General features: G+C 38.5%; 1 protein-coding gene across 1 annotated transcript in view; it reads right to left on the minus strand.

The window, feature by feature from the left end:
• Positions 1 to 204: 204 nt before the first annotated feature.
• BPHL (biphenyl hydrolase-like (serine hydrolase)) overlaps positions 205 to 13,177 on the minus strand; it is a 16,046-nt gene continuing 3,073 nt past the window's right edge. The window contains exons 3-6 of the mRNA XM_010284733.1: positions 8,759 to 8,912; positions 6,291 to 6,422; positions 3,553 to 3,676; positions 205 to 625 (exon numbers count right to left, since the gene is read on the minus strand). Coding sequence (XP_010283035.1) covers positions 538 to 625; positions 3,553 to 3,676; positions 6,291 to 6,422; positions 8,759 to 8,912 — 498 coding nt within the window. The 3' untranslated portion in view covers positions 205 to 537. The remainder of the gene's footprint in view (positions 626 to 3,552; positions 3,677 to 6,290; positions 6,423 to 8,758; positions 8,913 to 13,177) is intronic.

The raw sequence follows: 13,177 nt of genomic DNA on the forward strand, positions 1-13,177 counted from the left end.
AATTTGAAGAGGAAGGAGAGGAGGATGAGGCTTAAGTCCCCGGCATCAAAGGAACTTCTGTAAAGCAGGCATGTGTACTGAATGACTTCTGATAGTGGTGGTGAAGCATGTTCTCTAGAAACTGTGTACCCAATTACCCTCTGAGCACCTGTAACTTTGACAGCTTTCTCAATGTAACAGTTCTGAATCCCAGTTATTACAATGTTTTTGTCCTTTACTGTTAAGAGCACATAAAGGCATGTATTCTAGATCATGTTTTCTGTCTTTCTTAACACCTGTATTGGACAAAGAACAGCTAATTTGTCCTGTGTGGCAAGAAGTAAGTTTAAAGACACCTCAGAAATCTTGTAGCACAGTGGTGCACTCTGATCCACTGAGGCTTACACATTCTCAAAATGTATGCTTCTCATGCAAATATCTTCCATGGTTTTTTTTACAGGACTCAAACCTACCTGTAACTTGAATGAAAATGGAAAGCCAACTAAAATTCCTAAACAAGGCAAGGACAAACACCTCTAACTTGTTTTACAGTTTAAGTCAGTGTAGGAAATCTTCCACTTGTCTGTTGAAGTCCTCTGCAAAACGAAGGTGTAGATTATGCTTTCCTTCTGGCATCAGAAGCAACCTTAAAAGAGAAAAATCAAACACTGAATATACATTTTATTCTGTGAATGTAGGTAACTAAAATATTTGTTGCCTTTTCATTGCTCTTAGTTACTCAAGTACAGAACTGAAATAACTCTTGTTTTAAGTACTGTCCCCATATATGTGGTTCAGAATGTGAACCACAGCAACCCTTCAAGGAACAAGCATACTACTTCCTCCACTTTGTTTTAAGCTTAGTTTATCCTCCCCAAATTTTTGTGTCCTAGATCCAGTTTCTAGGAACCTTTCTGGTGGTCAGCAAAGAAGATAACATTACAAAACTTTTGTGAACAGGATGCGTCTGCAAAAGGTATGTTGAAGTACTTGAGCTCTTTTGCCTCTTTCTGAGGACAGTGGTTATGCTGGGCAGTGAACACACTGAAGAGATCGCTACAGAAAACACAGATTTCTTGTCATCGCCCAAACTTAGTGTTTGAACTTTGCCTAATCTTTCTGCAAAAAGATAATCCAAAACTAACACCATTCATTCATCCATTAAAGTAAAAAGGGAAGTCAGGACTTCTTAAGCTACAAAAAAAGCTTAGAAGTAGTATCTGTGATCTTTGTAATACTGGTATGAGTGTGACAAGCATAAAAATGCTACTTGCCATTGCTGTCTAGCTGTGAAAAACTTTATACATCAGGTATGTACTTCTAACACTTCTTTATAGGGGGGTGAGAAATTCTTCATTTTACCCTACCACATAATAAGCAGTTTCAACAGAGCTAAAGCCATCTTGACTGATACTGTGCTATGTTGCCTTCATGTCTTCTAAGCCCCACTACAGCAAGGGGATCTTTCTTTTGGTGGTGTCAAGTGCTGTTTCGTCTTCAGGAAAAGAGCAATGGTGTGTGAACATACCCGGCTCTTCTAGCACTTCTGAATTTTATTAAGTCTCTTTCATCAAAGACCAAGCAGCACACATGTACAAACCTATAGCATTGTGTACGCTACTTGCTACTGCTGTTAAGCCACTGTAATGCTACCTAACTCTAGCCATACCACACAAATACAGAATGATGGCCCTCAATGATGATTTTACCATAAGAGAAACAAGCAATGTATCTGCACTACAATCAGCAAAAACTCTTTCTACTTTACTACTAGATAAAAGTCAAGGCAAGAAAAGTTGGTGGTAGAAGCCTGCGTTACTGATAAGATGCTAAATTTAAGGTTTTCCTCCTGCTTCACAACGGAATGTGTCATCTACAGTGCAACAAGGGAAGAAGGGGACCAAGTATTAATTTCTGAGAACACCATTAGTCTGATTTGTTGTCTGATAAATACACATATAGCAGAGCACTTCAACACAAAGACATGCAAAGAATCACTTTCTATTGTATTGGATAGCAACTTCCAACAGTGTTTCCTTCTTGGCTTGTCTTGCAAAGAGAAGCTCTCAGATAGTTGCCTAGTTTTCATGATGACTTGCCTTTAGTCAGCAGCTGCAGCATTTCAGAGCTCAGTGAGACCTAACAGGATGATAGGTGTTCTGAGCAGGGCATGTGGGAGTAACTAACTAGCAGACATGGAATAAAACACCTGCATGTGATCATTAGGAAGGTCTCTTTTTCTCATCCTTCCTGTGGCATAATGTATGTCTAGGAACAGAGGGACTGACTTTGAGATAAATATATCACTCAATCTTTCACAGAGATGACACCAGTGAAACCGTTCCCTACTCTCTGCATTTGTAAAAATAGGTTTTGTTCTCCTAATTTTTCTTTCCAGTGTTAATCATTGCAATCTGTTATTAAGCAGTAATAGAACTCTTGAATTTGTGTGCAAATCTATGAAGAAAATTCAGATGGTGAAATCCCAGCTTTTTATAGGAAGCATTTCTGGAATTTTCAAATTAAGCAGATAGTGCCCCAAGATTTTTCTTGTTTATAAAGTAATATGTCTCAGCATAGTTGTACATTTTTTTTCCTCATTCTGCTTCACTTAAAAACACTGAAAGTTCATGAGACAGCTGGAAAAACAAAATCTTTGAGGTTGCTGTTCACATGAACAAGGCAGAGCAAACATCAGTATCCTGTGCTTCTTTCTAATGACTGGGATTCTCTCTCCACTCATAGCATCTAAGTTCACTGCTCTACTGAATGGGATGGAAATTAGGTCTCTTGAAGCAAAAGGAATGCAATGTCTATACTAGAAACAGAGAAGAAATTTGCTTCTTTTGATAAATATTGGGGAGTGGTTTTGTGTGTGAAGTGGAAAGAGGAAAAGGATCTTACTTGGTTTCTCTTGGAGGATTTTAGGAAGGAGCTTATTAAAATACTATACTGCACTGGTTTTGGCTGGGATAGAGTGAATTTTCTTCACAGTAGCTAGCATGGGGCTGTGTTTTGCATTTGTGCTGGAAACAGTGCTGATAATACAGGGATGTTTTCATTACTGCTGAGCAGTGCTTACGCAGAGTCAAGCCCTTTTCTTCTTCTCACTCTACCCCACCAGCGAGGAGGCTGGGGGTGCAGAAAAGGTTGGGAGGGGACACAGCCCGGACAGCTGACCCCAACTGACTAGGGGGATATTCCATACCGTATGATGTCATGCTCAGCATGGAAAGATGGGGAAGAAGAAGGAAGGGGGGGACGGTTGGTGTGATGGTGTTTGTCTTTCCAAGTAACCATTATATGTGATGGAGCCCTGCTTTCCTGGAGATGGCTGAACACCTGCCTGCCGATGGGAAGCGGTGAATGAATTTCCTTGCTTTGCTTTGCTTGCGTGTGTGACTTTTGCTTTACCTTTTCAACTGTCTTTACCTGAACCCATGAATTTTCTCACTTTTACTCTTCTGATTCTCTCAGATTTTCTTTTTTTCTTTTTTTTTCCCCCCACACTGTGGGTTTGAACTCTTTCATTTCTTCAACAATGGTTTATAAATACTCTGTCATATAACTTACCGAGAGCCTTTGATGTGCTTATGAATGTATTCTGCATGAGCTTGTGGAACCAAAGGGTCTTTTTCACCATGAATTATAAATGTGGGACATTTAATATCTGGCAGCAACTGTTGGCAGATATTACCTAGGGAGAAAATAAATGAAGGTCACACTTTGTTTCAAAATCGTATGAAAGACTGAAACTGCTTCTGTAAAGGACTGTAAACTCCATTGGGTTCTAGTTATTGCCTCTGCTTGTGGATAGCATGCAACTAATCTACAGAACTATGTAATCAGGACTATAATTAACATTTCTTTTTCCAAAATGTTACTTCACTGAAATTGCTTCATTAATGGGTACTAGCACAAACGGATAGAGAGAATGAAACACTTCTGTCCTACACTTCCCCCAGGCTCTCTCTGACTGTTCTAAGCAAATACATGCATCTCTTTCCTGGCTTTGTTCTTTTCAGCCTTAGAGCCTTAAGGCCTTCATGATAATGCTGTATTTTGTTACATCGGTTGTCAGGTTACAAGATTTGCTACTTTTATCAACAAGTTAATTTAGATTGTACTCATGCCTGTTCTACCTTCCAGACCCTTTGCTGTCTGCAATGAATAAACGTTTAATATAAACTGTACTAAAACTATTCAAAGGTTATTCTCCCTGCCCATTCATCTTGCAGAACCCCAATAACAATTTTATGCTTACTAGTCTTTAATCTCACCAGAAGTAATTTTAATGCTTTTCCTTAAAGACTTTTCTATCCCATAAACCCCCTCCTCCCCCCCGTTCTTTTTTCCTCATCCCTTAGTAACCCAGGTTCCAAACTCTTTGCCTAACTTCCCATGCTCTTGCAAGAGAATCTTTGGGCAAAAGATACTTGATGAGTTTTATGTTCCATTTATCTTTCAGATAACTTTGTCCTATTTGTAGTTGTCTCCTTGCTGTGCAGTTAATGTTCATATACGCACACTTTCCTTAGCTCTAAAGTTGTACACCGTTTCACAGAGTTTTTCCAGTTGTTTGGTTATTTATATAGTCTTAGTTTGCAGTTCTACCTGTTACATATTTTCATTTAGAACATTTTACCCATAGTCCTCAAATACCTGCACAAATGTTGAGTGTTTTTCAGAAGTAGTAACAAGTAGATTTAGGTTATTTTCCTAAGGACGTAGTTGGCAGTCAAACTATTATTTCCTAGTTTCCAGTCCTAAAACGGTTTTGTACTATAACCACTAGATTATATTTACTCCAAAACCATAGAAGAGCAAGAAGAATCTTGAATTTTGCAACTTTATGCAACTTAGTTTCATTAAATGTTGGCACCTTCTAAAAGTTCATTTCTTATGGCATTTCACACTAAAAGCTGTCCCACTTAGGGCAAAGAGTCTATTTCTTAAGAAGAGCTCGAGTTGAATTTTTGACCAACAAAGTCTTTGCTGTCCTTTTATCTCTGACGGGTTTTATTAACCCCTTTTCTCATATTTGCCATACCTGCACTTTTTGTGCAGCATGTCTTAACTTTAATTCCAAGGAGACCTGCTTGTAGTCTAAGTCACTCTCTCCAAGCTATGCCTGGACAAAAATCTGCAGTCTGATGGTTGCTCAACTTTTTTAGCAAAAGGGAGTTAGGCTTCTTGCAATATCTGATCCAGTTACAGCATCAAGGTAAGGCAGCAACTTGTTACATGTCTCCAGGTAGCTTCTTTTCCACAGTCACTCCATCTCATAGTGTTTGAGGCATAAAAAGGATGTCACAGCCAGAGTTTCACTAGCCTGGGCTTTGGAGTTAAGAATAAACTAGTTTTAAGGAGATGCATTCTAGAAAGGGTAAAGTAAAATCAGATCATAATTTGTTACATCACTCTACTGGGAGAAATTCTAGTGCAACGTTGCCGATCCCGTGCAAAATTTTATGGAAAAAATACGAAATGAAGGAATGTTTTCCTTGTAGTACCTGCTGCCTGTTAATGTATGTTACCTCCTGTCTGTCATTATGAGGGCTACAGGAAAATGTGTATAAGAGAATTAAAGGCACCCTGTTTTATGTATTATGTATTTCTGCTTTAGACAAATGAAAAGAAATTTTCCTCTGAATTAAAACAGAACTGCAGGTTATTATTCATGGTACCCTTGTCTGCAAAAGCATATGGAGAGTAATTGCAGAAATCTTCAGAGACAAACATTTAATAATTATATTGTCTAGTTTAACTATTCATTTTGGGTTTCTAAACAGCTAACCTGTGTCAACAGTGTTTTTTTTAAATGTGTTTTGCTAATTCTGAGTTCTCAAAATCTGAACTTCCTTCTTTTTTAACTCTCATGCTACTAGGTTTGAAATAGTGCTTCAGCTCCTGTTTGCAGAAACTGGAATGAACATGCCTCACTTCTGGGATATCTTAACGAAGTCACCAAGAGGTAATCCTTTGTCACTAAGAGAGGAGAAAAAAGCTTGAGCAGAATCCCTCCTGCTCAGTCTGCACAAAAGCAATGATTTAATAATGTAGTTTTGTGGTGGAACAAGAGGAGAGACTCATCAGCTAATGCTTCCAATAAATGTGTTTTCCTCCTGTACCTTGCTGGTTCTGTGAACCATCTACAAAGTAATTGCTTTATTCATGAGTGTGAGTCAGACCTGGCTTTTAATGCCATATGTAGAGTCCTTCCTTTACTGGCTGCTAGGAGTACTGTTAAATTTTTATCCAGAACTGTCTGCTACTATAATTGCTTCAGTTTAACAGTGTAAAAGCCTTACCATCTGATTTTTCAGCAAAGCGCGATATTCCATCTACCCAAGCCTCACAGGTTTTTGCAAAGTACTGATGTCCATACATCTCTTCCAGTGGTTTCTTGGCCTTTTCACTCCATTTTGAAACATCTCGGATGCCTACATAAAATAACATATATTAAGTCCTTTCCAGCAACAAGATATAACCCAGTACTGTCAACACCTAATATGAGTAGTTTTCAAACCAGACCGCAGCTGTGTATTTCAAACTTGAAACTGCACTGAATGGCTTTAAGTAATTCACAGGATGGAAAGGGTATAAAAAAGGTAGTTTTACAATCTCTGCTGGGGTCTTTCTGAGTTGCAGAAGACCATACTGTTGTTGTTATCACAAGGAATAACAGAAAAAAAAAAAAATCAAAGGACTCAGTCCTAAAACTGCTGATGTTCCTTTTTGGAGGGCTTGCAGAAAAGGAGCTCAAGGAGGTATCTTGTGTATAAAAAGGGGAAAGGGGACTGTTTTATAACGGTGTGCCAGAGCTGGCAATTCTTTTTTATATCCTTCAGCCTTTTGCTTTGGCTCATGGATGGAAGTTCTTCCATGACTCCTACCAGTATTCAGAGGAAGGAAGCTCTTACTAAGGCATTCCAGCAGGCTGACATCATGGTACATTTGCCATAGTCTTACAGAAAAACAAGCAACTCTTAGTAGAGTCCTGTGACTCATGGCAGGCTGGCTAAAGCTGTACAAATAATCTGACATTCTAGTTATTTATTTATCAGATTTACCTATTTTTTTCCCCTAAAATTTTCAGTACTGCTCAAAAACCAGATATCCACAAGGATGACTTTCACTGAAGTGTATTTCAGCTGCATAGCTTTGTATCGATAAAGCCCAAAACAAGGTTGGCATGGCAGAGAATCTGAAGGAGACCTGAAAAGTACTGAATCATCAAACAGCAATATATGCCACTAGCAAAGCTTTTAACTGGTTTCAAATGGGAATTCAAGGAAGGAAAGAGTAAGGTGTTAATTAACAAACAGAACCTCTCCAGCCAAATGAGCAAGGTAGTGGTGACTGAGTGTTTTATAACAGCATCTGACTGGAAATGAGATTGCTCACCCCAGGCTAGCTGTTACCAAACAGCTGTTTTCCTTATGGAATCTACTGTTTTACCCCTGCGGCTGGCCTTAGTTTAGAAAGGGTGAGGTGGGGGAGAATGAAGCCAATATTGAAAGGACATAGATACCAAATAAACACCTTTCTCTCCTACCAAACCCTCCACTACAGCCGAGATGTGCTGATGGGCCAGCTGCAGAAGGCTTGTGCTGCTACTTTCTGAGCTCTGTCACCCAGAGAGAGATGTTGAAAACACCAGAAGAGGCCAAAGGTCAGTATTGCTGTGGGTGCCCCATGTAAAGTAAGATTATTTTTTTTTTTTTCTCCACATTTTAGCCTGTCGGCTGATACTAATTGACATGCATTTCATAATTATGTAATAAAAACTTCATACATCTAAAAGCATGTAAAGAAATAAAGCAGAACTTTTACAGAGATCAAAAGCATTTTGCTTACTGAACTAAAAAATATAGTACTACTACCTATGAAAGTGCTTTAGTATAGGTGAGGGAAGTACACATGTGCAATACATACACTACTAATTTAGCTGAAACAAGAGTCAGATTTCACAGCTGGTATAAATCAAACTCCAATCACTTAAATGAAGTTATACTGGGTTACATTTTCTGAGAGCTTTCATGGTTAACTCTTAATTTCTAATTTCAAAAGGAAATAAGGTTTCTTTATGAGTTCACTAGCAGTTTTTGCTATTTTCCTTTGAAGTGACAAATGGCCAGATTCTATGTCACGTGAATGGAATAAGAATCAGAAATCCCATGTTTCTTTACTTTGCAAAGGTTTTGTAACCACAGTAATTAACTTTAAAGGAATGCAAATTAGAAAGGCATCCTGGGACATTTACTTGAATGAACTTCCTGAACACAGATGGTAAGTTATGAGCTTCTTTTCTTACTGTCTATATATTATATAGGACCTAGAGGCAAAATTTGTTACATGCTAGCTCTGTGATTTTTCTGTGGATCTTGTCTAAAGGTTGCACAAGATGTGAGAAAGGAAATCAATCCTGGGATCAGGAGTATTATTTGCAATTTATTTTTAGGAACTTGTTACAGCAACAAAAAATTTACTTCTGAAAACTACTGATAAGCTATTATAACTTACGCTTTTCAGCAGCTGTTGGTAAGGACTTTTTAAAAATTCCATTATATTACCCTTGGAGTAATTGTTAGGGAGCTTCTCACTATGACTTTAATCTATCCTTACACTCAGCAACGAGGTGAATTTTGTGTCCTGTTCCTTTAGGCTTGTTGCGTCCTCAACTCTCTCTCCACTTACCTGTTACATAACTAAGTTCTTTAGGTCAAGAAGAAATTAAAATAATTCTTTTAGGATATGATATTCAGCTTGTACATACCATTATAAATTCTCACATCCTCCTGAGTAACACTGGCATTGGCTCCCCAGACAACCAACTTGTGGATAAGAGCTGGATACTTTGCGGCTGCAATGAGTGCTGTAATTCCACCATCACTCCACCCCAGCAAAGAGAACTTCTTAAATTTCAGTGCCTTGATTTGTACAAGAAAGTTATATGCAAATCATCATCTGGTTTTACACGGAAATATCAAATATTTCTTGGAGACCAACAGTACCGATTTAGACACAACACTACATAGTTGAATTATAATTAGTTTTCATAACTAGAAAATATAATTTTCCTGCTATACATAAAAATGCTTAAGGTAAAATATTTAGAAAACAAGAAATTATACATGCCCTTCCAATTTTTTACAACTATTTAATGAAACAGGCAGTAGTCAGATACCTGCTGCATTTAAAAAAGCCCTCTTGAAATTAAGAAATGTTTCTTTACAATGGAGAGTAAAGGTCTTTTCAGAGAGCCTAATGCTATCAAGAATCTCTGGATTCTCTTGGTATAAGGTTGGCAAAGACTATCACAGTGTGATATTGTAGGTAATCCAAAACCAAGATGAACTTAAGTAAAGAGAAAAGTTTAAGACTTGAAAAATGGAACCCAGTGATCTAATTTACTGATGCTAGCTGATCTAAAAAAAAAAAAAAAAAAAATCTGCTCTGTAACAACCAAAAAATGCTTAAAGTATTTGCTACAGAATTGTATCGAAGTTTAGTGCTTAATTCACATTTGCTGGTTTCTAAGTGTACATTCTAAATGTTAATTCCTGGTGAATTGCAGTTCAAAACATTAATAATGAAATTCCTCCTTCTTGAAAAGGAAGGCTTAGGGCAAAAGATATGACAACCAAGACCTTAATTCATTCTGACTTGTACAACACTTTCCACTAAAATTTGAAACTCTTGTTTCCTCCTATACCCCAATCTGTGGTAGGGGGTACCAGCAGGGACAGGAGGGAGGGTGTTGTGTGTATGATGTTCAGTGGGCAAGGTAAAGGCCTTCGGGAGCAAATGCATCTGAAGGTTGTACTGGGACGACATTCAATGGTTAAAGCAATATTTGCAGTTTTGCAGACAGAAGACTCAGTTCGTAACTCTTCCACAAACAAACACAAAGGTTTCAAAAGTTCTTGCGTTTGCTTTTCCCAGAAATTACAGCCTTTCAGATGTGATTAAGGAAGATCTAGAGCCCTCAGCACAGAAAAGACATGGACCTGTTGGAGAGGGTCCAGAGGGGGGTCACAAAAATGATCAGAGGGATGGAACACCTCTCCTATGAGGACAGGCTGAGAGAGTTGGGGTTCAGCCTGGAGAAAAGAAGGCTCCAGGGAGACCTTATAGCAGCCTTCCAGTGCTTAAAGGGGGCTTATAAGAAAGATGAGAACAGACTTCTTAGCAGTGCCTGTATTGATAGAACAAGGGGTAACGGTTTGAAACTAAAAGAGGGCAGATTTAGACTAGATCTAAGGAAGAAATTTTTCACAATGAGGGTGGTGAAACACTGGCACAGGTTGCCCAGAGAGATGGTAGATGCCCCATCGCTGGAAGCATTCAACGTCAGGCTGGATGGGGCTCTGAGCAAACTTATCTAGTTGAAGATGTCCCTGCTCATTGCAGGTGCGTTGCACTAGATGACCTTTAAAGGTCCCTTCCAACCCAAAGATTCTATGATTCTAAGATATTTTACTTTTGGAGGAAAAAGAGCAAGTTAGTTGAATGAGTTGTTTTGGTGCCTCGTGTTTTGTATTGGAAGTTCAGGCCTGCTTTCTCTGGACAGAAGGCGGCAAAAATGCAGGCAATTGAGACAAACAAATACAGAGAGATAAAAAGCGGTTTATACTCTGCTTTGTAAACTTGATGCTCAAGTGAAGCGTAATTTTATCAGTCACTCAATACCCAACTAAATTTCTCTCACTATCAGGCTTTTCTGGTTTTGGCTTCTTCCTTGGTATTAGGCTCACTGTAATGTTGCTCAATATTAGATTTCATTCTGCTAAGCTACAATTACTAAACAGAAAAGATATAAGGTAGGGGAAAGGACATATAAAGTAAGAGCTGACAGCAAGAAAAGAGAACCTTGAATTTTAGCAGCTGACAGCAGGTCAGCTGTGCCTGCTGAAAAAGTAGTTATCTGTGATCAGCTTCTCGTATTGTGCTGCTGAAGCATTACTGGTGTCTTGGCAAGTTTCAGGAGTTGGCAGACGTGCTTGTAAAGCTTAAGTTTTTGCTGCTGCTGTTCCCCTACTGCCAATAGCATTACAGATCTCAAAGTCAGCTGATGGGTGGAAGAGCTGATTAAAATTTTTGTTCTTCATGCCAGGTTAGTTGCCAGTGCTTCAACCGAGATCTATTTGCCTCCAGTATTTACCTTGTTTACTAGCCATTATCTTGATGCATTCTTTGGGTTGTCTTAGGCTGCCTTTCCAGCAGGAGGAATTTAATTTTTCCTTTGCAGCCTTCCAATAAACAATGTGATGTAACAGATGTGTTGGATATGGTATGCACGTATACTTGCTTTAATCTTGAACTACTTACAGTACAGGCCTCTACCTAACATTGGCAATAACCTGAGAGCTGGTGGCACAGCTCAGTTCTGTGGGTGATTTTGTGCTGGCTTTACCCTTTCACTTATAGTGAACAAAATCTCTTTTGAAATCACCTCCTCCACCCCAGCCTATGTGAAATGCAGTCAAATGATCCCATATGCTGCAACAGAAGTAACTTACAGCAGTGAGTGGCAATACAACAGCACTTGGCACTGTATGCTTACAGGGAGTGCTCACAAGTAAGGGTTGCAGCTGATCTGCAAAAACTTGGAGAAGCCCCAGGTCATCCTTTCACTAGGGCAGTAGCTCTGAAGAGTAAGCATCTCTTAAATATCAACACTAATTATTTCCACAATGATTGGTTTAATGCTATTGGCCTTTGCTAGCATTAGACATTGGGATGGAGTGCAGCAAAGAGGACTTATTTGCATTATACTCCTTTTATTTCAAGCCAACTCTTTCACAGAACACATACGGTGGTACAGAGCAGCTTCAGCTGCATCAAGGTGCTAAATACTCTGCAGAATTTCAGCTTTTGTTATGTCACAGAAACCTTACAGCACTTACAGCTCCAGCAGAGACACCACAGTCTGAAGGAGCCCAGAATAAAGGTTCTGAAGGCTTACCTATACAGATGGGTTTTTTGGCTGAGTGTCGGCTGTCCAGATGAGGTATGTAAAACCATACATCATTATAAAGCCCTCTGCAGGAGTTATTACTTTGTTTTATTCTGGAACTCCTAGTTGGGATGATTCCTTGAGCTTTGTGCTATCCTTTATGTTATGCTAAAATAGAAGCAAGTTACCCATGCTTGGGAAGATATTTTAATAATTTGTTATTACATGCTTACATCAATAAACATCTTCAGAAAACCAGGATGCTGTGTCTCATTTGTTCTGGCAGCTTTAGAGATTGGTAGGCTGCTGTCCTGTTTGACTGGAAGCTACATGGTTACATTTTTCTATTTTGCATTTATTAGTATTTGAACAGAGGCAGGAAAAGGTGGTTACAGCCATTTGGACTGAAAGATTGTCATCTATCCATGGCAGCATCTTTATTTTCTTTGCTAGCCTAGCAGAAGAAATTGGGGATTTACAGTGCAGAGAGATTGCTTCTATGGTTAGAGGGCAAAACTGTGTCTTAATCCTGATACTGCTGTCAGACTGACTTTGTTTCACTATGCAGAATACTCCAGGAAGGCCGCATTTCCAGTTTCAGATGGGTTTCTGCAAGGTTACTGTTTGTTACAGAAATACAGTTGGATTGACTGTGTCTGAATCTTGTCTCATATTTTTGGAATTTTAATACTCTGCCAACTTTCTTAACATGGCCATAGAGACTGTGTAACTTAATATAACAAAGCCAAAATATTAGTTAAAACTAAACTAGAAAATAGTGTTAGCACTTACAGGATGGAATAAAAGAGTAACACAAATGCACAGATTTGAAATAAAAAAATCTGTAAGATGGAGAAGTAATAACAGCTTTATGTCATATTCTTTATAATCATGACAGCTGTATTAGTTATTAAGATCTGTTATGATCACAGGAACCCTTCAATTTTACACAAAAATTATTTCCGTAATACACTGTAAAATGCAAAGCATCAAGTCAATTTTTAGAATCAAATGTTTCTTGAAATGGGCTGCTCAAGGCAAAATGCCAAGATACTATTGGCTAGAAAATTTTCTAAGAGCCTTTCACTACTGTAATCCCTTCAGTTAAACCACTTAGCATAGACTTTGGTTTTTATATAGACTTTACCTAAACTTACATGGTTCTTCACTGCAAACCTCTTAGGGCAGGGTCTTGGAATAAAATCATATTGCTTTATAATTAATTCCCACTGCTGA

Source organism: Phaethon lepturus, unplaced genomic scaffold (genome assembly GCF_000687285.1).
Source record: "Phaethon lepturus isolate BGI_N335 unplaced genomic scaffold, ASM68728v1 scaffold45763, whole genome shotgun sequence".
Lineage (NCBI taxonomy): Eukaryota > Metazoa > Chordata > Aves > Phaethontiformes > Phaethontidae > Phaethon > Phaethon lepturus.